This window comes from Bos javanicus, chromosome 1 (assembly GCF_032452875.1).
Source record: "Bos javanicus breed banteng chromosome 1, ARS-OSU_banteng_1.0, whole genome shotgun sequence".
Lineage (NCBI taxonomy): Eukaryota > Metazoa > Chordata > Mammalia > Artiodactyla > Bovidae > Bos > Bos javanicus.
In genome coordinates, this window is record NC_083868.1 from 125123832 (window position 1) to 125150015 (window position 26184).

Here is a 26184-nt window from a genome sequence, read left to right on the forward strand (position 1 = left end):
AGAAAGGGAGGGGGAAAGGAGTGCTCACATATGGCATCCTGGGTCGTGGGAAGAGACTCCGAGTTGCATGGTTTATCTCTTTATTAAGTTTGGCCAACTTTCAAGATGGCTTTTTATCCTGTCTTATTTATGCTTATTGTAGAAAAATTATAAAATACAAAAAAAAAAGTTCAGAGAAGAATAAAAATGGCCACTGCTTGCTTTTCTCACGAGAGTGGCTTTAGGACTTTTGGCTTGCTCTTCTCAGTCTTGGCTGGCCCGACTGTGCTAACCTTCCACCCTGGTTTGGGCTTCATCATTCCCACCTCAGCACCAGTTCTTCACAGTGTAGCTCAGATAAAATAAACACCGGAAAATAAAGTGATTTGATGAGCTATAAAATAATACATTCTGAGTAAATGATTGATCTGATGATTGCACCAAGGGAGACACACATAGATAATCAGCACAGGGGGCCTCATGGCAGAAACATTTGCAAATCCACAGCCTTCTCATCAGTTCAGGTTTTGTCCTTGCTAAAGTATGAGCTAAAAGATGGATTTGTCTATGTGACTTCTTGTCTTCTTCGGGGGGAGGTAGGAGAAGGGAGGACTGAAGGGCCCTTCTACTCAGTAACTCATGTGTTGAAAAGTCAAATGCCTGGGAGTTCAGGCTGCCTACCATTTGTAGTTCCTCTGGTGAGAGGGGATCAGAATGCATTCATTTGTTAGGGCTGCTGTAGCAAATTACCAGAAATGTTGCAGCTTAAAGCAACACAAATTTATTATTGTACAGTTCTGTAGGTTGGCTGGTTGACCTAGGTTGGCTCAACTAGGATCTCTACTACACTCTTGAAAGGCCAAAATCAAGGTGCTGACTAGTGGGGCTCTCATGGTGAAGCTCTAGGTTCATTCCATTTGTTGACCGAATCCATTTCCTTGTAGTTATAGGACTGAGATTCCTGCTTTCTTATCTTGGCTCAAAGAGGTCTCTCTATGACCCTCACAAGTGAGCCCCTGCAGCTCAGAGTTAATAATGGCATGTGGACTACTTCTCACACTTGGAATCTTCATGGCTGCTGGCCCCCCACCCCCACCACCCTTTTTTAGTCTCTCTTCTGCCTTCTCTTCAGCTGCATCTCTGACCCAGGGAAACAAACATCTCTGCTTTTGAGAGCTTGAGTAACTAGGTTGGACCACCCAAATAGGTTCAGTTCAGTTCAGTCGCTCAGTCGTGTCCAACTCTTTGCGACCCCATGAATCGCAGCACGCCAGACGTCCCTGTCCATCACCAACTCCCGGAGTCCACCCAAATCCATGTCCATCGAGTCGGTGATGCCATCCAACCACCTCATCTCTGTTGTCCCCTTCTCCTCCTGCTCTCAATCTTTCTCAGCATCAGGGTCTTTTCAAATAAATCAGTTCTTCGCATCAGGTGGCCATAGTATTGGAGTTTCAGCTTCAACATCAGTCCTTCAAATGAACACCCAGGACTGATCTCCTTTAGGATGGACTGGTTGGATCTTCTTACAGTCCAAAGGACTCTCAAGAGTCTTCTCCAACACCACAGTTCAAAAGCATCAATTCTTCGGCACTCAGCTTTCTTTATAGTCCAACTCTCACATCCCTACATGACCACTGGAAAAACCATAGCCTTGACTAGATGGACCTTTGTTGGCAAAGTAATGTCTCTGCTTTTTAATATGTTATCTAGGTTGGTCATAACTTTCCTTCAAAGAAGTAAGTGCCTTTTAATTTCATGGCTGCAATCACCATCTGCAGTGATTTTGGAGCCTAGAAAAATAAAGTCAGCCACTGTTCCCACTGTTTCCCCATCTATTTGCCATGAGGTGATGGGACCAGATGCCATGATCTTAGTTTTCTGAATGTTGAGCTTTAAGCCAACTTTTTCACTCTCCACTTTCACTTTCATCAAGAGGCTCTTTAGTTCTTCTTCACTTTCTGCCATAAGGGTGGATCCAACATAATTTGCCCATTTTAAGCAAACTTTAATTACATCTGCAAAGTCCCTTTTGCCATGTGAAGTTATATATGCACAGCCTCTGGGGATTAGTTCATGGATGCCTTTCTGGGGGAGGTGGGGGAGGGGTTGTTCAGTCGCTCAGTCATGTCTGACTCTTTGCAACCCTATGGACTGCAACACACCAGGCTTCCCTGTCCATCATCTCCCGGACCTTGCTCAAACTCATGTCCATCGAGTCAGTGATGCCATCAAACCATCTCATCCTCTGTCATCCCCTTCTCCTCCTTCCTGCGATCTTTCCCAGTATCAAGGTCTTTTCTAATGAGTTGGCTCTTGGCATCAGGTGGCCAAAGTATTAGAGCTTCAGCTTCAGCATCAGTCCTTCCAATGAATATTCAGGATTGATTTCGTTTAGGATTGATTGGTTTGATCTCTTTGCAGTCCAAGGGACTCTAAAAAGTCTTCTCCAACAACACAGTTCAAAAGCATCAATTCTCCTTTATGGTCCAATTCTTACATCCATACATGACTACTGGAAAAACCATAGCTTTGACTATATGGACCTTTGTGGACAAAGTAATGTCTCTGCAGGGGTGGGAGGGGGCACTATTCAGCCTACCCCACAGAGTGATGGCAGGAATGATTGGACTCATGATATGATCCCTCTCCTCCTATTTTCCCCACCCTGCTGTGTCACACAGACCCAGTGTAGCCTCTTAATATTACTCTTGTTCACCCTTAGCAGCTTTTCTAATCTACTTAGAAAGCAGAAATAGGCACCCTCTACTCTGAAATCTTTCTGTAATGTCTCTCAGGGTCATTATCCACAGATTGGGCGATGATGGAATACCTGCTTGTCTCATGTCTTTTTGTAGCAAGAGAAAACTTTAGTTGTGAAACCCACTTATATAAATGTGTACCATGATCATGACTCACATTATCATATTTTTCCTACAATTTTTGTTATGTGTAATGGGTCACAGTGATATTTTTACCTCCCATTGTTGACCCATTCAGGCTTTGTCTGCTTTATGGCTCCACTGAGCTTTTCTCTGAATTTATTTCATGATTTGTAGGCAAACCCTTGCTTACCACGTTCGTTTTTAAAATGGCAAAATGCTTAAGTCATAATCCTGATTGGAGAACGCTTGTACAACAGGGTAAGTCATCTTCACTCAGATATTGAACAGACTACAAAGATTCCCCATTAAAACTGCACCATGGCTCATTAAACCCCATTGGTGAGAAAATTGGGTCTTTGTTAAATGTTTATGTTCTGTGCTAATGTTAAATTTAGAATATTTCTGTTATAGGTACCTTTGGGAAAAATTCTAAAGCACCAGCTAAAGTGCCAAAAGATATTAGCCATAGTTCCCAAAGAGAGGTTCTGGAAAATATCTCCCCACCCCAGTGTTTATTCCCAGGTTTCTATCTTGCTAATCTTTATATTTCTTTTTTGTTTTTCTTTTCTTAATATCAAACCTTGTGATATTCTGATTACTTTTTTATATTCTCAGTAACTGATAAGCTCTGTACTTCAGGTTTTAAAGCAAAAGAGGGAGTAGATTATCTGGAACTATGTTTGACCATGTTTGAAATCAAGGAAAGGACATGTGATTGTCAGTGTTTTTAATATGCATCCGTATGTTGAGGAAATAATCTCTGTCCACAAAGCACTTACATTCCAAAAAAGGACTTAAACGAATGCAAATACTTATGACAGAAATGTGATTCCAGAATGTGCTGTTTTAATTAATCTGAAAAGAATAATTTCCCCTCATGTAATAGTTATTAGAAATCCTCTACATACATTCCAAAAGAATCAGTTGGTTATTGTGTGGCAAAAGTTATTTAGAGCTAGAGAGCCTTTCTCAACAGGAATCCAACAAAAGAATTAAATTCCACTGAAAATGATTTGGGGAACTATTTTCTCATTTCTCTCAGAGATGATGCTTCATAAGTATCATTCTGGCTGCACAGGATGTAAATTGATTCATTACATACAACAAATGTCTTTGGACAGTGGTTCTCAAGCTTTTTGGTGTCACAAGCCTTTTAAAATTCTTAAGAATTAGGAAGGACCTCAAGGAGTCTTTTGTTTGTGGGTATTATATCTATCAACATTTATCATGTTAGAATTTAAATTTTTTAACATAATTTCATTGATCTATTTAAAATAATAATCATGAACAATTTACATGCTAAATGATACTTTTTATAAAAACTGAATTTATTTCTAAAACAAAAAATTTACTGGGGAGAGTGACACATGTTTGCAAGTCCTCTTACTGTGTGGTGTGACAGAAGACAGCTGGATTCTCACATTGGTTTCTGAATTCAGCTGCACTAACACACATCATATAACCTCTAAGTTCCACTCTACACAGATAAAATAACAAGAATGAAAAATGCAAGTAACTCTGTCATAGTATTCTGAGATAGTTTTGACCTTGGGAACCATCCTGAATAAGTCTCAGGAACTCCCAGGTGTCCCTGGACCATACTTTGAAACTATTGCCCTGGGGCATTGGAACTGGTTTCTCCCAAGTATCTCTAGGGGAAAGGGCTGTAATGATGTGCTAACATATGGTATTTTCTCCACCACCTACTCAGTACCAAAATAACATATCATATTGATGGCCAAAATAAAATTGAAATGGTTTAGGGCTAAATCATTCATGATGGTCTGTGTAACTTCTAATTTACAATATTGTTGTTTAGTTGCTAAGATGTGTCCAACTCTTTTGAGACACCATGGGCCTGTAGCCTGCCAGGCTCCCCTGTCCATGGGATTTTCCAGGCAAGAATACTGGATTGGGTTGCTATTTCCTTCTCCAAGGGATCTTCCCCACCCAGGGATTGAACCCTCACTCATGCACTTCAGGAAGATTCTTTTACCGCAGAGCCAAATGACCTCAATGAAATAACATCTAGTGGTTAACTTTCTAGATCTGGCATTGTTTCTCTGACCTATTTCAGAAGGGTTAGGATTTCTAGTTGTATTTCTAGGATATGACTGGCAAAGCTTGATCGGCAAAACTAGTACACTGATTCTCTGCCAAGTCTTCACTGAGAAGATTGAGGCTCAAACTAATTTCAGTCTTCCAGCATACTAGAATACCTCAGCTATTTTGGAGCCTCTCCTTGTAATCTCACTATGTACAATATTTCAGAAAAGTGGGAAGAGTTACAGGAGAATTTCTTGTATACGAATTATAGGAGGGAAAAAAAATCCCACATTTTCCCAGTAATCACTTTTGGAAATAGAAATTGCTGCTTGGCTTATGAGGCTACCAGGGGTCTCCACCTGTCAGCCTGACAAGGTTCCACTGCACAAGCCAGAGACGTTTTTGATTCTCCATGTGTCAGGGACAAGTGTCATACATACTGATTTGCACAGAAAACCACAGAGAGCACTCCCAGGGAGAGCCAGCATTTTGACAAGGCTGAGTGATGACTTAGAGCAACAGGGGTAGGAACTATTGTGTGACGCTGTCCATAGACCCAGGCAGAGCTTGTGCAGGTTGCTGAGAGTCCCTATATTAAAATAGCATTTGAAATTTAAATTCCTTGTAAAACACCAAGAAAATATGGGTCAGAGAGCTGTTAATGGAGATCTAGTGAAGGAACTGTCACTAAATCACCCTGAAGACTTAGAAGTGACTGAAAGAGCATTAGGAAAGAGGTTAGTTCAAAAGATAGTAATAAAAAAAAAAGTAAGACATTATTCAAGTCAATATATTGAAGTAACAAATGGGGTAAGGTGGTCATTATCTGAATTTTTATCTCTAGTTATGGTTATTGCATTTGAGATGAGAAAATATGAGTTCTCTTCTTTTTCCTTTGTTTTCAACTTTATTTCTGCTTATTCTGTTCAATCTGTATTAAATTAGAAATTGAAGAGAAAGCCTCCATTGGCTTTCTACTCCATAGGCTTCCCTTTATCACAAGCTTCTCAGAAGTGCCATCCATACCACTGCCTCATTCATTCTCCCAAGACCCCTCACTATTTGACTACTGAAACTATAACATATTCTCAGAAAATGGTTGAATCATTATTGTCGTTCATTGAACCACTATTATCTCCCGTAATTCAATGGCGTGTCTCAACCATCCACTGCTCTTACATGGGAGTAGGTGTGTGTGTGTGTGTGTGTGTGTGTGCGTGCATATTTGAGCATAAGGTTATATATGCTTGCATTCCTTACTACCAATTCAGGAAACAAAACAGATTTTTCTCTAGCTAAAAAGTCAAGTATGAGGAAGGAACCCCAAACCCCAAGCTGAGTGTTGAAACTCACCACTAAGTGATGAGAACTAACTAAAGTATGACAAAGGTAAGCATGACACAATTCCCTGGTAAAATCAGAGGTCAAAGAAATCAGACTATGTCTTCTCCTCTTCCTCTCCACACGGTGTCTGGAATGTTCTCCTCAGACTATCCCAAGCAGTCTGATCAAACTATGCATGGCTCTTCAGCTGAGCCTCGGACCTGGGTTGTCCTTACAAACCCAGCAAGGTGCGAGCAGAGCCAGTGTGAGCATGTCCACAGCTGTTCCAAGAGGTTCTCTCTTGGGAAGAGGTACCATGAGAGTCTTGGACATTGTGTGTGAGACAGCCCTGCCAGCGAGCTAATTATATGCATTTTTCAAAGCTCTCGGCTCAGCAGTGAGAGTGGGTGGCTAATTTCCTGACTCACCTATTCAACTCATTTGTGGTCCCAGCAAATATTCCCTCTTGTAGAACACACTGCCTTGTTTTATTTCAAAGCTGTTCCATTTCTTCACAGGGTAGATAGGAATGCCCAAAGTAAGAGCTTTCTCTTGTGTGGGACAGCAGTTATGCAGTGGAGTTCAGTTCTTTGTGCGAAAAGAATTGTGGGAATGTCAGAACAGTTTTGAACAAAACTGGATATTCACTTAAAAGCCTGTCCTTCCAAAGGCCCAAAGCTCTCACTGGAAAGATTCAGAGTCCATCCTAGCACTGGGTAGACTTCATAAGTGGGGAGGTGGGGAAAGAAACCCAGGGCTTTACCTCCCTATTTGTGAGCCCAGGAAACTCTTGTGCCTGGGAGTGCAGACAAGCTGCAAGTCATCTTCAAAACTTGGAAATACAAATAAGGAGACTAAACTCCGTATTAGTAGAACTTCCATGATAGAATTTTCTAACTTAAGAATAACTTTCCACCAACAGTGTAAGAAGTTTCCCTTTTCTTTACACCCTCATCTGCACTTCCTGTTGGTAGATTTTTTGATGATGGCCATTCTGACCAGCATGAGGTGATACCCCATTGTAGTTTTGATTGGCATTTCTCTAATAATGAGTTATGTCGAGCATCTTTTCATGTACCTGTTGGCCATCTGTCTTTTCTGGAGAAATGTTTATTTAGGTCTTTTGCCCATTCTTTTTATTGGGTTGTTGGGTTTTTTTGATATTAAGATCCATGTGCTATTTGTATATTTTGGAGATTAATTGATACAGCCACTGTGGAGATCACTATGAAGGTTCCTTAAAAACTAAACAGGTAACAACAACAAAAAAAAACTAAACATAGAACTACCATATGTCCCAGCAATCATACTACTGGGCATATACCCTGCTGCTGCTGCTGCTGCTAAGTCGCTTCAGTCGTGTCCGACTCTGTGCAACCCCATAGATGGCAGCCCACAGGCTCCCCCATCCCTGGGATTCTCCAGGCAAGAACACTGGAGTGAGTTGCCATTTCCTTCTCCAATGCATGAAAGTGAAAAGTCAAAATGAAGTTGCTCAGTCGTGTCCTACTCTTAGCAACCTCATGGACTATAGCCTACCAGGCTCCTCTGTCCATGGGATTTTCCAGGCAAGAGTACTGGAGTGGGGTGCCATTGCCTTCACCGGGGCATATACCCTGAGAGAACCATAACTCAAAAGACACACATACTCCAATGCTCATTGCAGCATTATTTGCAATAGTTAGGACATGGAAGCAACTTAGATGCCCACCGACAGATGAATGGATAAAGAAGACGTGATAACTATATATAATGGAATATTACTCAGCCACAAAAAGGAATGAAATTGAGTCAATTGTAGTGTGTGGATGAACCTAGAGCCTGTGATACAGAATGAAGTAAGTTAGAAAAACAACTTTCATATATTAACACATATATATGGAATCTAGAAAAATGGTACTGATGAATCGATTTTCAGGTCAGAAATAGAGATGCAGACATAGAGAACAGACTTGTAGACACAACAGGGGAAGGAGAGGGTGGGATGAATTGAGAGAGTAGCATTAACATATATACACGACCATGTATAAAATAGACAATTACTGGGAAGCCGCTCCGTAGCACAGGGAGCTCAGCTCAGCACTCCGGGATGACTTGAGGGGTAGGGTGGGGGTGGGGGTGAGACCGAAGCTCAAGAGGGAGGGGATGTATGTATACATATGGCTGATTCACGTTGTTCTTCAGCAGAAACTCACCCAACATTATAAAGCAATTCTATTCCAATAAAAATTATAATTTTACTTGTATTCCACACAAAATTCTGGTAAAAGGAAAATGTTGGTAATTCAGACTCCCAATTGTGAACTTCCCTGGTGGTCCAGTGGTTACGACCCTTTACTTCCAAGGCAGGGGGCACAGTTCAATCCCTTGTCAGGAAACTAACACCCACATGCCTATGGTGCGCCAAAAAAACAGACAAATAAAACTCCCAACTGAAGCCTTTTTGTTTTGATTCTATTCAGGATCTTGACTCTATCCTATCAGGAGAAAGAGGTTACTTAGCAGAGATAATCATCAGTTCCCTCCCACCACCACCTGCAAAGTTCAGACATGGTACAAATGTGAACAGCTACATACTATTAGAGGGTACATCTCTGCCATTCTATCATGATTAAGGATCTACTCATCTAGAATAATGAAATCGACTCTATGCCTAGTAAAATGGAATCTGGCTAATTGTCATGCTGATTCATGGCATTTTGTATTTGTTGTCTCTTTACCCTAAAGCTAGTTGTTGAGTTCAATACTCCTTTCCCTAGGATAATCTTTAGTAAATAAAAATCTGTTCGTGATGGATATGGTTTTCAGCCAACTTGCTCATGCTTAGGATCAGTTCAGTTCAGTTCACTCAGTCATGTCCGACTCTGCGACCCCATGAATCGCAGCACACCAGGCCTCCCTGTCCATCACAAACTCCCAGAGTTCACTCAGACTCAAGTCCATCGAGTCAGTGATGCCATCCAGCCATCTCATCCTCTGTCATCCCCTTCTCCTCCTGCCCCCAACCCCTCCCAACATCAGAGTCTTTTCCAGTGAGTCAACTCTTCGCATCAGGTGGCCAAAGGACTGGAGTTTCAGCTTCAGCATCATTCCTTCCAAAGAAATCCCAGGGCTGATCTCCTTCAGAATGGACTGGTTGGATCTCCTTGCAGTCCAAGGGACTCTCAAGAGTCTTCTCCAACACCACACTTCAAAAGCATCAATTCTTCGGCGCTCAGCCTTCTTCACAGTCCAACTCTCACATCCATACATGACCACAGGAAAAACCATAGCCTTGACTAGATGAACCTTTGTTGGCAAAGTATTGTCTCTGCTTTTGAATGTGCTATCTAGGTTGTTCATAACTTTCCTTCCAAGGAGTAAGCGTCTTTTAATTTCATGGCTGCAATCACTATCTGCAGTGATTTTGGAGCCCAAAAAAATAAAGTCTGACACTGTTTCCACTGTTTCCCCATCTATTTCCCATGAAGTGATGGGACCAGATGCCATGATCTTCGTTTTCTGAATGTTGAACTTTAAGCCAACTTTTTCACTCTCCACTTTCACTTTCATCAAGAGGCTTTTTAGTTCCTCTTCACTTTCTGCCATAAGGGTGGTGTCATTTGCATATCTGAGGTTATTGATATTTCTCCCGGCAATCTTGATTCCAGCTTCTGCTTCTTCCAGTCCAGTGTTTCTCATGATGTACTCTGCATATAAGTTAAATAACCAGGGTGACAATATACAGCCTTGACGTACTCCTTTTCCTATTTGGAACCAGTCTGTTGTTTCATGTCCAGTTCTAACTGTTGCTTCCTGACCTGCATACAGGTTTCTCAAGAGGCAGATCAGGTGGTCTGGTATTCCCATCTCTTTCAGAATTTTCCACAGTTTATTGTGATCCACACAGTCAAAGGCTTTGGCATAGTCAATAAAGCAGAAATAGATGTTTTTCTGGAACTCTCTTGCTTTTTCCATGATCCAGCAATTTGATCTCTGGTTCCTCTGCCTTTTCTAAAACCAACTTGAACATCAGGAAGTTCACGGTTCACGTATTGCTGAAGCCTGGCTTGGAGAATTTTGAGCATTACTTTACTAGCATGTGAGATGAGTGCAATTGTGCGGTAATTTGAGCATTCTTTGGCATTGCCTTTCTTTGGGATTGGAATGAAAACTGACCTTTCCCAGTCCTGTGGCCACTGCTGAGTTGTCCAAATGTGCTGGCATATTGAGTGCAGCACTTTCACATCATCATCTTTCAGGATTTGAAAGAGCTCCACTGGAATTGCATCACCTCCACTAGCTTTGTTCGTAGTGATGCTTTCTAAGGCCCATAGGACTTCGCATCCCAGGATGTCTGGCTCTAGGTCAGTGTTCACACCATTGTGATTATCTGGGTTGTGAAGATCTTTTTTGTACAGTTCTTCTGTGTATTCTTGCCATCTCTTCTTAATATCTTCTGCTTCTGTTAGGTCCATAGTATTTCTGTCCTTTATTGAGCCCATCTTTGCATGAAATGTTCCCTTGGTATCTCTAATTTTCTTAAGAGATCTCTAGTCTTTCCCATTCTGTTGTTTTCCTCTATTTCTTTGCGTTGATCACTGAAGAAGGCTTTCCTATCTCTTCTTGCTATTCTTTGGAACTCTGCATTCAGATGCTTATATTTTTCCTTTTCTCCTTTGCTTTTCGCTTCTCTTCTTTTCACAGCTATTTGTAAGGCCTCCCAGACAGCCATTTTGCTTTTTTGCATTTCTTTTCCATGGGGATGGTCTTGATCCCTGTCTCCTGTACAATGTCACGAACCTCATTGCATAGTTCATCAGGCACTCTATCTATCAGATATAGGCCCTTAAATCTATTTCTCCCTTCCACTGTATAATCATAAGGGATTTGATTTAGGTCCTACCTGAGTGGTCTAGTGATTTTCCCTACTTTCTTCAAATTAAGTCTGAATTTAGTAATAAGGAGTTCATGATCTGAGCCACAGTCAGCTCCCGGTCTTGTTTTTGTTGACTGTATAGAGCTTCTCCATCTTTGGCTGCAAAGAACATAATCAATCTGATTTCGGTGTTGACCATCTGGTGATGTCCATGTGTAGAGTCTTCTCTTGTGTTGTTGAAAGAGGGTGTTTGCTATGACCAGTGCATTTTCTTGGCAAAACTCTATTAGTCTTTGCCCTGCTTCATTCCGTATTCCCAGGCCAAATTTGCCTGTGACTCCTGGTGTTTCTTGACTTCCTACTTTTGCATTCCAGTCCCCTATAATGAAAAGGACATGCTTCTTGGGTGTTAGTTCTAAAAGGTCTTGTAGGTCTTCATAGAACCGTTCAACTTCAGCTTCTTCAGTGTTACTGGTTGGGGCATAAACTTGGATTACTGGGATATTGAATGGTTTGCCTTGGAAACGAACAGAGATCATTCTATTGTTTTTGAGACTGCATCCAAGTACTGCATTACGGACTCTTTTGTTGACCATGATGACTACTCCATTTCTTCTGAGGGATTCCTGCCCACAGTAGTAGATATAATGGTCATCTGAGTTAAATTCACCCATTCCAGTCCATTTCAGTTCACTGATTCCTAGAATGTCGACATTCACTCTTGCCATCTCTTGTTTGACCACTTCCAATTTGCCTTGATTCATGGACCTGACATTCCAGGTTCCTATGCAATATTGCTCTTTACAGCATCGGACCTTGCTTCTATCACCAGTCACATCCACAACTGGGTATTGTTTTTGCTTTGTCTCCATCCCTTCATTCTTTCTGGAGTTACTTCTCCACTGATCTCCAGTAGCATATTGGGCACCTACTGACCTGGGAATTCCTGTTTCAATATCCTATCATTTTTCCTTTTCATACTGTTCATGGGATTTTCAAGGCAAGAATACTGAAGTGGTTTGCCATTCCCTTCTCCAGTGGACCACATTCTGTCATAACTTTGTATGGTTATACCTTTAAAATGTTTTTTTTAATTTCTCTTTTGCTGTGCTGGGTCTTCACTGATATGCAGGTTACTCTCTAGTTGTGGTGCGAAGGCTTCTCACCATGGTGACTTCTCTTGGGGAGCACAGGCTCTAGGGCACTTGGGCTTTAGGAGTTGTGACTCCCAGACTCTGGAGTTCAAGCTCCATAACTGTGGTGCACGGGCAAAGTTGCTTAGCGGCATGTGGGAACATCCCAGACCAGGGATGAAACCCATGTTCTGTCCATTGGCAGGTGCATTCTTTATCACTGAGCCACCAGGGAAGCCTCTAGCGATAGCCTTTTACTTCTAGCTTTCTTATTGAAATTTCCATTTGAAATTCCATCTGCCTATTTAAGTCAACATATCAAAAACCAAACTTGCAAAATTCCCCTGCCTACGAATTTCTCTTATGCAGCCCATTTACTGCCTGCCCAGGGTTGAAACCCAAGTCTTGCTGTCTCTCAGGAACCAAGACCTACCCATTCTTCATCCCAAATATATTGTGGGTATTATCGCTTCTGCTCTATCCTCCCTGACATTATCTTTTCACTCACTAAAGCTTACCATAGTCTAGCAACATGCTAGGGGTTAGAGACCCAGAGGGAAGGTGAGAACCAATGAGTAAGTAAAATACAAAGCACTGTCGTAACTGACCTATGAGAGCCCACGGTGGTGGATCTTCAGGGAAGAGCAGGATGTACGAGAGTCGAGGAGCCTGAATCTAGGACTCTTCCAGTCTTGGTACAACTCATCTCTTGCCAGAACATTCGGGAAAGCTTCCAGCCGCATGTCCATTCTGTCCTATACCCTGCTGCCTAAACTTTATTTCCAGGGTTTGAATCAAGCTATGGCACTCTGTCACTAAAACCCTCCCATTATGGCAGGACAAGTGCCAAACTTATTGACCCTACTTACAAAACAGTCCAACTGAGCTTTTTTTTTCTCCCCAGCACTCTCTTAGACAACACAGTTATTAACCTCACAGTGCATGAAATAGGAAAGGAAAGAACAGAAATGAAAATGCCCATTCTGCCTTAAAAATATATCATCAGTATCATTTTCAACCACCCTCTTTTCCCGTTTGGTAGTCCACTCAGTGGATCATTCTCCTAATGATAGCTGTTCACACTTTGCATGACTGTTTCAAATATCAAGATACTGAATAGTTTTGGTGAACACAGTTAGTCAGTGTGTGATTACTCACTGCCCAGGTATATGTCCAGAGGCTCTGTATGACTATACGGTATATAGGAGCCATGAAGCAGACTGCTGAAAATGAACCTTAGGCCCTGCTCTTAGGAACATTGGGTTCATCTGTATAGATGAGTGTGATCTTGAGAGAATGAGAGCCAGGTGCCAACCACCTCTCCCTTCACAGGAATAAGCCGCTGCAACAACCTTCATTCATTCACTCACTCAGTCATTCACAAATCAAACACTTCTTGAGCATGTGCCAAGAAGTGGTATGTTCTGTGATCCCAAAGTCTGGGATCAAAAAGGAGTGACCCAGATATTTACTGAGGGATCAGAGGGCTGGGGGAAAACTTGCTGCTGCTGCTGCTGCTGCTGCTAAGTCGCTTCAGTCGTGTCCAACTCTGTGCAACCCCATAGACTGCAGCCCACCAGGCTCCCCTGTCCCTAGGATTCTCCAGGCGAGAACACTGGAGTGGGTTGCCATTTCCTTCTCCGATGCATGAAAGTGAAAAGTGAAAGTGAAGTTACTCGATCGTGTCTGACTCTTAGCGACCCCACGGACTGCAGCCTGGCAGGCTCCTCTGCCCATGCGATTTTCCAGGCAAGAGTACTGGAGTGGGGTGCCATTGCCTTCTCTGGGGGAAAACTTGAGAGGCTTTTAAAGATTGAATAAAGGTTTGGGGGTTTTTTGTAGCAAAAAGTGTGTGTGTGTATGTGTGGGTTTATGTACTTAAGGGAGGAGAATGGTAGCATCTGGATGAGAAACAGATAGCTGCCCTGCTAAAGTGAACACAAATGCCAAGGTAATTAGAAAATGACACACGGTATTCAGGAAATTCTGACAAGTTCAGTGTGGCTGCTGCTGCTGCTAAGTTGCTTTAGTAGTGTCCGACTCTGTGCGACCCCATAGACGACAGCCCACCAGGCTCCTCTGTCCCTGGGATTCTCCAGGCAAGAACACAAGTGGGTTGCCATTTCCTTCTCCAATACATGAAAGTGGAAAGTGAAAGTGAAGTCGCTCAGTCGTGTCCGACTCTTCGAGACCCCATGGACTGCAGCCTACCAGGCTCCTCTGTCCATGGGATTTTCCAGGCAAGAGTACTGGAGTGGGGTGCCATTGCCTTCCCCATCAGTGTGGCTAGAGGGAGGCAACAGAGCAGGGGCAGGGAGAGCAGATAGAGATGCTGGAAGGCAAACAGTGCACAGATTATAGAAGACTTGTACCAAGGAGCTCAAGCTTTCTCTGTAAGCAGTGGGGAGCCCAGAGAAATCTTTTAAGCAGGGGAGTGACGGATGAGGTTGATGTTGGTTAAAGGTTCAGTATGTATATATTGATGGATTTGAGAAGATGAACATTTAATGAGTGCTTTATACAGGTGACCACAGCCAAGGACAAGTCTATGGCCACATCCCAGCTAACTCTGTATATTTGTGTGTGTCTCCCCTAGTGACGGTGTTGGCCATTTTCCATGAGCTGCATGTCGACCCTGACCTGTACACACTCTTGTTTGGGGAGAGCGTGTTGAATGATGCAGTCGCCATAGTCCTTACATAGTAAGTACCAGAACTTGGCTTGTGCTTCTTTGACCAAGTGAAAGATGCTTCAAATATGGTGATAATTCCTAGGGGCTTTAATAGTATCTTTTCTCTTATATCATAGAGATAAAGGCAATTTCTAGCTTTTAAGGAATAATTACCACTGAAGAGCTCCAGTAATGTGTACATTTCATTGTACACTTAATTTCTAACACTATTAAGTTTCATGTTTCCAGTCTATGATAAAAAGCTACTCAGAGGGTAATGCTTTTTTTTCTTGGTGTATATATTTACCTGATTCACTTAGGGTTCCTAAAATGCACATAAATAAGCTTTCTTCATTTTATTTATTTATTTATTTTGCATTCTTCATTTTAAATCAGTATCATTTAATTTTTTCAAGTCATTTTTCCAGATAATAGACTAATAGAAACCATTGTATGTATAAGAATTTGGGCAAATCAGAGATAGAAGTTGAGAGTCATAAATCTCTATTTATCAATGCAAATGTCATGCATTATAGGAATACACACATTCTAAAATCATCCACGTGATAAGTAAAACTGATGAACCTTCTGCTAACAGGTAATATAATTTCCCTTTCATTCTGGAGGAATTTTCATTTCAGGATGAGAATTAGTGCTCTCTTCTCACCTCCCCTTCAGGCACTCACCATTTATATTTAATAAATGCCATTTTGGTGGCTTTCACTATGTCAGAGGTCTCTTCTTGGTTTTAGATTAAGACTAACATTTTGGGCAACTGTCAAATACCCTAAAGGAAAGTATCCATCTAATAATTAACTGTGACAACAAGATTCAATTCAGTGTGCTAATTACTTTGAATGCATTTGAAAATGTATTGCAAACTAACAAAGGATTTTTCAGTCAGACCTCACAGAGCAGTCTAGGCAACAGCAGAGCAGCACCTCTCTTTTTTTCTCCCAGCTGACATTTCTCAAGTCTGTTATCCCAAAGTTACCACTGTATTCAGCAACGTTCAGGAAAGAGTCAAAAAAAAAAAAAAAACCTTATATTTCACCTGGCTCCCAAGAAGTGCCTTTCCTGCTTTTAAGTAAAATATCAGTGAGTCCAAATTAAGAGCAAAAGTCATGGCACATTCACAAATGCCAAAGGATGCTTATAAAGAAACACCAAGAACAGTTCACTAAAACATCAGGAATCTCTGTCCAAGAAATACTAGTATTAAGGGAACATTTGGAGTAAAACTTGTTTAAAATCTGCTGAGTCTCTCATCTTAACTTCCTGAACTGCCAAGTTGTAAAAGGCCAAGCAAAGCGAAATCACTAAAGCACAAATGAGCTTGGGAAAGAATCGTGCAGCTACAACCAAGGAAAGGTTTGGCCTTTCTGCTTTCAGCACGACCATTCACAGTAGTTTTCCATTAAAAATGCAGACTCCAAGGATGAATGTTGATGCTGCTGAGCACAAGCCTGGAGGACATCTGGAACAATCCATTTAATATCGCCTCGGGTCCATAGGTGGTTATTAACTGGCAGTGCATTTTCTACTGCCCTACCCGTGCATTGCATGTTGTAACAAAATGTGTTTCGCACCATATCAGGATCCCTTCCTTTCTAGGCACCAGACACTTGCCATTCTAACCAAAATCTTGTGCTTCCCAGCTTTGACATTTCAGGTATTGTACAGAGTGACCCCAATGAGTTTTAACTTTAAAATAAAGGTAAATCCTAAATTAGGAGTTCTTGACATGGACACTGCCACACATTGAAATCTGCAGGCTCTTTCTTCCACCCAGTGCATGCGGATTCCATCGGCCCCTCCCGGGAGCTCTACTGAGCATTAACGCACAGCTGTCCCTCTGCATCCACAAGGGACTGGTTCCAGGCCACGTGTGGATACCAAAATCCACAGGTGCTCAAGTCCCTTATATGAAATGGCACAGTACAGCCAATCCTTTCCACCCGCCAGCTCCCTGTCTGCAGAGTCAGCTAACTAACCTCAGATTGTTGGATGAGGAACCTGCGAATTCAGCAGGCCACTTGTACTTAGGTTACGCTGGGTCTGGACTCTGTCCACCTCTCCTGTCTATTAATTACTTGTCTCATCTTGCACAATTGTCCATGTGTTTCACTCTTCACTTTTCTCACATGCGTCTTAAACTTAGTTTACAGCCCATATGACAGTCTCATTTTATACATCTACTTACCCATACATTCCCTCTCCTTTTAATGCTGCACCCCACCCTCTCTCTTCCAACTATCTTCTATTTACCTTGCAAGAGCCCTACTAAAAAGTTTTCCATGACCTTCAGACCAGAAGTTCAACATTTGTCTCTCCATTTTCCTCTTTCTTCACTCTAAACTTCACATAGTGCCCAGTCAAGTCTCTGACTTGTAACCTATGCTTTTCTTTACCTGCATTAAGCTCTCTCTTCACAGCTCCTGTTTTTGGCTCATCAAGTCTTTTACCACATACCTCAGACTCCTCCTCTGGGAACCACTAGCCCACATGCTAAGACCCTACCCTTCCTTTCTGTGTGCCTAATTCTCTGCCAGCTCAGCAGTGCACTCTTAGGTTTACATGTATATTTGCATCTCTAGATAGTAACATCTGAAGATGGAGTCTTTGCACTTGAAACATACATTGAAAGAGAAGATGAAAATCTGTTTTGTATTTTCCCTTTTTCAGTTCCATCTTTGTGTGGTTTTGAAGTTTAAGAAAAGAGATAGAGTTTTTTATTGTATCATGGAGAAGAAAAGACACATTTTGATGTGAAATCAAGTACAGTAAGGGACCTAAATCATCGACCACTATGGCCTTTGCAGTGACTCGAGCCTCTTTGGAATGGTCATACACTTTCATTTACCTTCTCATCTTCCAACAGCAAATCTCCTTGTTTAAGTACCATCCTCTTAATATTTAAAAAAGTTTTATTGTTAGTTTTGTGACAATACTCTGTTCTAGCATTTCTCATTCAAATACAGAGTAATTTAGCCATATTTTAATTTAAATTGGGCTTGCCTGGTGACTCAGTGGTAAAGAATCTGCCTGCAATGCAGGAGACACAGGAGATGGGTTCAGTCCCTGAGTCGGGAAGATCTCCTGGAAAAGGAAATGGCAACCCTTTCCAGTATTCTTTCGTGAAAAATCCAATGGACAGAGAAGCCTGGTGGGCTGCTGCTGCTAAGTCCGTCCAGTCGTGTCTGACTCTGTGCAACCCCATAGACCGCAGCCCACCAGGCTCCCCCGTCCCTGGGATTCTCCAGGCAAGAACACTGGAGTGGGTTGCCATTTCCTTCTCCAATGCATGAAAGTGAAAAGTGAAAGTGAAGTCACTCAGTCATGTCCAACTCTTCGAGACCCCATGGACGGCAGCCTACCAGGCTCCTCCACCCATAGGATTCTCCAGGCAAGAACACTGGAGTGGGGTGCCATTGCCTTCTCCGCTGGTAGGCTGCATAGGGTCACAAAGAGTTGGACACAACTGAGCATGTGTGCACACCATAACGCCATAGTTTAAATTAGCTTTTCTGTGCTAATCTAAGTAACAGTTATAATACTTTTTCTTAGGCTAAATGTGCTCTGAATTTCAAACAACTACTGTAATGTATAATTGAATTTGATGATCACAACTCCTGAACATAGCAGTGCATGGTGGGTGGTGTCCCTAAGACTTAAAATGATCCAGAGTTACCTTAAGATAAAAGTAACTTTATTTAACAAAAAGTTTTGGAATTAGCTCTTCTCTGCTCCATACGATTGTTCCAAGTATATAGGGAATGTCAGGCCCAAACATGTATGCATAATGGCTCATGAATGAATTCCACATGATGGATTTGCATTTCTAAGAATGCGTAATAGACTATGAAGGAAGGCAAAAGATACAATTAAGACATCTTAAAAGATGTGTGTTTTTGAATCCTGAACAAAGAGGCAACATGGTAGGGTAGAAAGAGCCTTAGATGTAAGTCAAAAAGCTGGTGTCAGGATTGTCATGAATTAACTGTGCAGTTATTACCGTTGACATGGAATCAACCCAAACTGGAGTAAACACAAGGGGAATCTGTGTGAACTGAGGTAACTGAACAGCACGAGTAGACGTGGCTCAGGAAAGGGCCAGTGAAACAAACACAGCTCTCTCCTCACTCAGCCTCTTCAGGGTTATCTCACACACCTGGTCACAGATGGCTGCCAGCATCTCCCAGGGCTGTATCTTTAATCAGGAGAGTAGGGCCAGAATCTTTGTCCCATTATTCCCAGAAATAATCTTGGTACATCTTGTAGGTTCTGATGCCATTCCAGACTCACTTGAGGCCAGGGAGATGTGCTGAGTTTACTGTCTCGGGGTCTAAATCACATTGTTCATGAATTTAAGGCAGTAATTGGTTTTAATTGAAAGCACATGAACTGAGACTGGGGCAAGGTGGGATTATCGCTCAGAGTAATACTGCCACAAAAAAGGAAGAGTGGGGACTCCCCTGGTTTTCCAGTGGTTAAGAATTCACGTTGCAATGCGGAGGACATGGGTTCTATCCCTGGTCGAAGAACTGAGATCCCTCATGCTGAAGGATAACTGAGCTCACGCTGCTACAGCTAGAGAGTCTGTGCACTACAACAAAGATACCACGCAGCCGAATTTTGTTTTTAATTTAATTTAATAAAATTAAATTTAAAAAGACAAGTGGATGTTTGTTGCTGTGTGTGGCAACTAAGACCCCATGCAGCCAAACTTTTTCAAAAAATAAAATTAAAAAAGAAGAGTGGAGGCTGATCAGAAACAAAATAAAACTGCAAAAACCATGACGGTGACTTTATATGACCATAAACTTTTCACACTTGTTTCCTTACCTATATTATGTAAGAATACTTGTTCTGTATACATTACAGAATTATTCTGGGCAATAAATAAAGCAATATAGTTGGAAAGGCTGTATAATCTATATAATCTACGTAATCCGTGCTTATAAGTATATATATACTTATAATTTATATAGTCACGTAAATCAATATCTTTCATTCTACTTATACATATCTCTGGTTTCAGTGAAATGACTAAAGAAAGATCTGCTTCTAGTGAAGCATTCCTTCATAAATATGACATTTTATGAACCAGGGAATAGAGAGAATAACCATTTTTACATGTGATTTCCCCCATTAGGAATGAATGACTTAGTTAAAGCACACAGTCTAAAATCAAGAACTAGAAGTTGAAGTATATTATTTAACATTATATAGGTTCTCACAACCAAAGCTGATATTACTTGTGAAAGCTAATTGGCGGAGGAGAGAGAAAAGCAGGGCTATGTTACCTGAAACACCATGTCTCTCACAGGAAGAAATCAATTTTTACATATGGAGTTGATAAGTCAAGAAATGAAAGTGTGTGTGTATATATATACACACACACATAAAGTCTGAGTTGCAGTGCAAAGGCCACAGGTTCGATCCCTGGTTGGGGAACAAAGATCTGACATGCTGTGGAGCAACTAAGACCTGACACAGCCAAATAAATAAATGTTGGGCTTCCCAGGTGGCTCAGTGGTAAAGAACCCTGCCAACGCAGGAACTGCAGGAGACGCGGGTTCCCGGAGTCGGGAAGATCCCCTGGAGAAGGAAATGGCAACCTACTCCAGTATTCTTGCCTGGAGAATCCCATGGACAGAGGAGGTTGGTGGGCTACAGTCTATGGGATCACAAAGAGTCAGACATGCATGCAGAATCACAGGGCAGCCATCCGAAGAAATAAAGACATAAATGGTTAAAAAGAGATACTTTTGCTATGTACGACAATGATAAAAGTGAAAAGATAATTTAACTCTATTTTGTATCCTTTCATACTATCTGAATGTTTGTATGCATTTGAATTAATGTATTCAAACTATTCTTCAGGTGATCAAAATAAAAGAAAAGCCAATTTATTTGATGAGAATAGAGTCAATCAATCCTAGCAGGCAAAAGTCACTACAAACAAAATTAAATGATGAAAGATAGACCAGCGAAAGTAGTTTCAACAGACACACTGATGTCTTTCAAATATGTATTATGATTGTCAATCTTTTTAGTATACCAAGTGTAACTAAATCAGGTAACTAGTTCTGTTACCTGAGGTAAATTACTTAACCTCTCCTTGCACCAGATGTGTGCTTTATAAAACAGAGATGGTGATATTAATAGCACTTACCTCATTGGGTAGGATTAAACAAAAAGCACCTGGAATAGGGCCTGACTTATAACATTCAGTAAGCACTAGATATTAGCTTCTGATAGTACTCCTGTTACAAAAGACCAATAAAGAAAAAGTAAATGTGATAGAAAAATGGGCAAAAGATGTCAGTAGATAATGAACAAAAGAAGAAACATAAATGGCCAGTATTCTACTGGCCATTTAATTATTTATATTATAGTAATTAATTTTTTTACTTATTATAATTTTTACTTATTTTTTACTTATTATAATTTATTGTTATTATTTATCATTTATTATTATTACTTATTATAATTATAATTATTATTATTTATTATTATTATTATAAATTTTTACTTATTATAATTTACATTATAATAAGATCAGCTTCACTAGTAATGAAACAAATTAAATATCATTTTTTGCCTAGCAAATCTTCAAATTTTCAGAACTCAAGAGAGAACAGTCATACTTGGGGTAAATCAGAGTTTGGGGAAATGGGAACCCTCCCCCATTACTGATAAAAAAAGAGAAAAGGAATAGAACATTGATAAAGGCAGTTTGGCAATATTTATAGTCATTAGAATTTGTGAACACTTTCACCCATTTACTTCATTTCTAGAAATTTGTCTTAAGCATTTAAGGGTATGTGTAAAAATTTCTTCATGAGGATGAGTGCATTGCTTTGAACAAAAAGGTGTACTTAAATTACTAGTTGGTTGAGTAAATTATATTAAAATCATGAAATTCTATGCAGACATTTAAAAAATGATAGAAAAATTATTGATATTAAAAGATATTCACAATATATTTTGAGGTAAAATAGGAAAATGTTACTTTTATATATTTTTAAATACTTATTTTTATTCATTTATTTGGCTGCACCGGGTTTTATTTGCCACATATGGGCTCTTGCTTGAGGCATATGGAATCTAGTTCCCTGACCAGAGATTGACCCCAGGCTCCCTGCTTTGGGAGCATGAAGTTTCAATAGCTGGACCACAAGGGAAGGCCTGAAAAAAATTTAAATGGTGTATACTATAAGACCTATTAATTTTTGGTTAAAAAAACCACAGCCGAATTTATGTGTGTATAATTATAATATATTATAATTTATATACAAGATCAAAGTGTTAGGTGGGATCACAGGTGATTTTTATATTCTTTTTTGCTTGGATATAAATATATACAATGATCAGCTTTGGTCCAATGAATTGTCCATTAACATACTTGATAATTGGCAATCTTCATTTAAATGTAGATTCTAGAGAGCTTTAAATCTGACATTTTTCTACCCATGAAGGAGAAGGAAGAGGACGATGAGTGTTCTCAGTCATTTATCTGCAAAACTGAAGTACTGCCAGTATTGTACTGAAATATCTTCTTGTGAAATAATTGCACAGTGTACAAATGCTTCCAGATTTTCTTAAAGATAAAATCAGAACCTCATTAAACAGCTGGCTGTTGGATGATAATAAATACATGCTAGGTTCCTTCATTTTCTGGTAAGCAAATGCTTACAAGGAAATTCAATGTAGATTATTAAAAGAGGGTGGGAAATGGAGCACTGTTTTCTTTTTTTAAATAAGAGTGTTACGCTGCTTAGAGGTTCTTACTAGAAAATGTCATTTAAAGTGTGACACTGGTGAATGCTTGGCACTTAGCGTGAGTGACATTTTGAAAGAGCACATTTCTTATAGTGCATGCATCTTAAGAGAAATTTAAAATGGAAATTAATGGGATGGCTGTGAGACTCCAAGTGCCATGCAACTAACAGGAACCTTGAGATGTCATCCAGTCTTTCAGCAAAAATGTACTGAGGACCTATAAGCAGACATTGTGCTGAGCCCTGATGATGTAGAAGGATGGGCACAGCCACCTATCCCTGCTCTCAACTTAACTCCTCAGTGAAACAGGTGAATGATAGCTAACGCAGGATTTAATATGTGTAACAAAAACTTGCTCTAAAAATTATCCCAGAAAATAGCTCTGTAGAGATGGGTTCTGAACATACAGTGCTAAGGAAATCTATTCTTCCTCTTGGTACCAGCATCTCTACGTAGATTACAAGCTCCTCGAAGGCAAATAGGTGGTTCTCCATCACCCACGACATGAAGCTAATTATCTGGAAGTTCCTCAACCTTTCAAATACAGATGGGGACATTTTACTAATTATTAAAATTAAAATTCATTCCAGAGGATGGGTGTTTAATATTCTTCATATCTCTTCTTCTAAATATGTGAAAAGCCTTATTTGTTATCCTCATTAGCTCTAATTCCCCCGTTTGACCCGTAGCTGTAAACAAAGAGGTGATAAGAAGATGTCTCCTTTGGATGAGCATGGACCAAAACTGTTATTCCAGCCAGAAAGTGCAATATTTCTCATAAATCTGCTTAACTTAAAAACAAATTTCTTGTATCTTGACATATCTTTCTGAGGATAAGTTACTTTTATATTTACCTTGGAAACTGATAATCAGCATGAAATGCATTTATTCTGATGCCTGTCTGGATACTGCTGGTATACATAATTGAAAAAAAGAAAAAAAAGTTATGGTCCTCTTGGCTTAAGGCTCCTTATCCTGGCAGGGAGTTCCATGCCAACTTCATCTTTTGGACACCAGGTGGCGGCACCTGGTAGGGATGGAAAGGGGTCCTGGTATCTTTAAGAAGCAACTGGGAGGCAGAGCTCAGCTGACCTCCAGCTTCAGTCAGAAAGCCCAGCGTGTGCTGCCACACCCATGCCTGCTACAGCAGCCTTGTTTGTTTTTTCTCATTCCTGATCCCTGGTTCCTGTTTCCTGGATCCCTGGTTCCTGGCTATGACTCTGGAACCTCCCCTACCCTGCCTCTTAATGTCCCTGTTCAGATGACAGGAACTGACCTTGGCTTCATCCTGGGACTCCATCCCTTGTCTCTCAGATTAGATCTGACATTTGCTTACTATTTCTCCGAAACTCAGAACTGGCTTTGCTTCATGTCAAACCATGCACTGCAAACTGACCTACCAAGAATAAATAAATAAAAGAAATCCATGTTGATGGTATCTTATTTCAGTCCCACTATAAGTTAGTTTATTGGTATGTAAATCAGATGTAAGTGACAGAAACCCAATTCAAATTAGCTTAAGCAAAGGATTTCACTGGCCTATTTAACAGGAGTTGAGCTGACTCTGGACATACCAGGATTTAGGGGTTCAAATATCATTGTCTTCTTTCTTGGCTCTGATTCCCTCTGAGTGCTAACATCATTCTTTCCTACTGCAGATAGACTGCACAGATATATGTGTACATATCTATGCACAATAAAAATTTATATATATATATATATACACACACACAGACTGCAGGAAAGGGTAACTGATGCTATCTCCAGGCTTATATTGTTCTAGCTCAAAATAACACTTAATTCTCCCAGTATTTGCATATCAGCCACAGAGAAGGACTCCTGTTGGCTCTGCTTGTATCAGAAGATCACCTCTAGACCAATCACACAGGACTCCATGGAAATTAAACATGGTGACTGGCCAGATATGAATGATATCCTCATCCTTGTGGCCCGTGGCATGGAATCTACTATTAGAAGAAAGTGACTGAAAAGACCAGTTTAATCCCAGAATAACAACTACTGATTTCACAATAATGGAATGTTCAGGACATAATGAACTGAAATGAAGCAGATAGGCCCCATGCCTTTACAAACTTAAAAAAAAAATGCTTTATCTAAAAAGGCAAAAAAATATCTTCTAAATGTAGAATTTATTTGAAGAAGAGGAAAAGAAATTCCCTAAGTGTAAGAAACAAGAGAATCAAGGCTACAGTGGGAAGCTGCCATTGTCGGTAGCCACATGATTTTGTGTGGGATATAGACCCAGAGGTTTGGGAGCTGGAGTCCCATTTCCCTGTGGAAATCAGAGCTCTGTCTTATAAGCTCATTCATGATAATATACTTGTGCAAAGCTCTTTGAATAAAGCCTGCAGTCTCAAAGTGCTCTCTCCATCACAGACTCTGTCCATCAGCCTTAAGAAATGGTGAGGACACTTGCCTTTTGGATTTTGCATCAAAGTCCCTGATCCAGGAAGTTGTGTACAGGAAATACAAGCCAATGAATTAAGATTAAAAGTTTTTAGGACTATTGAAACTCCTGCCCCTGACTTATTTTCCTTCCCTTATTTCTAAATATGCTAAACTTCTCTGAAGTGATACTATCTCAACTCAGAAACATGGAAATCCCACAGTAAAAAAACGCTTCCTGAAAATAAATTCACAGTAAAAATTTACAAGCCAAGGAAGGAAATGACTCCACTATGAAGAAAACCCAGGAGGTAACCAAAAGTAAATCAGAACAAGCACTCTAAGGAACTAAACAAAAAATATAAAATATTGAGATATATTATAAAAAATGAGCATATTAAAGTGACTAAAGAGATAAGTGGAGGAGCAGAAAACAAGTTAGGAAAGAATAAAAAAAGAAGAAGCGAAAGACTGTTCCAAAATGAAAAATGCATATATTGACATTAAAAACTAAACAGATGAGATAAATGTCCTATTAAATGCAGATGGTTAATCAAAAGATAAAATTTGCAAATGAACCAGGATGCAGAGCAGAGTTAATTTGTGGCACTACTTGAAGAAATAATGGATGGTAATTTTCCAGAATTGAAGAGAAAAATTAAGACATCACATTATGTCCAGAACTGGATAAATTAAAATTATCTCACATCCAAATATATTATAGTGAAGTATGAGATCATCAAAGACAAAGTGGAAATCTGAAAAGCAACCAGAGAGGAAAGATGAATTGCTGACAGTGGAAAACAATTTAGAAGGCAGCAGTTTTCTTATTAGCATTAATAGTTGCCTGAGGACAGTAGAATAATACGTACAAAGTACCGAGGGAAAATAATCTATAAACAGGGTTCTAAATAGCCTACAAACAAGGTTACCATTCTAGGGAAAGAATGAAATAAAGACATTTATAGATTAAAAAGAGTTGACCACTCATGGATAATCAGTGATAGAAATAAGAAACTGAACTAAATAGGAGTGGGAGACAGGAGTGGTGAGCAAAGAAATTGGTGAAATAATCATAAATCTAATCAGGAATGA

The 26184-nt window shown here is 40.3% G+C and overlaps 1 protein-coding gene across 2 annotated transcripts in view; it reads left to right on the top strand.

Annotated features, from left to right (window-relative positions):
• SLC9A9 (solute carrier family 9 member A9) overlaps positions 1-26184 on the top strand; it is a 669138-nt gene that overhangs the window by 225377 nt on the left and 417577 nt on the right. For both annotated transcript variants that reach the window (XM_061419306.1, XM_061419316.1), the window contains exon 6: positions 14821-14926. In XM_061419306.1, coding sequence (XP_061275290.1) covers positions 14821-14926 — 106 coding nt within the window. The remainder of the gene's footprint in view (positions 1-14820; positions 14927-26184) is intronic.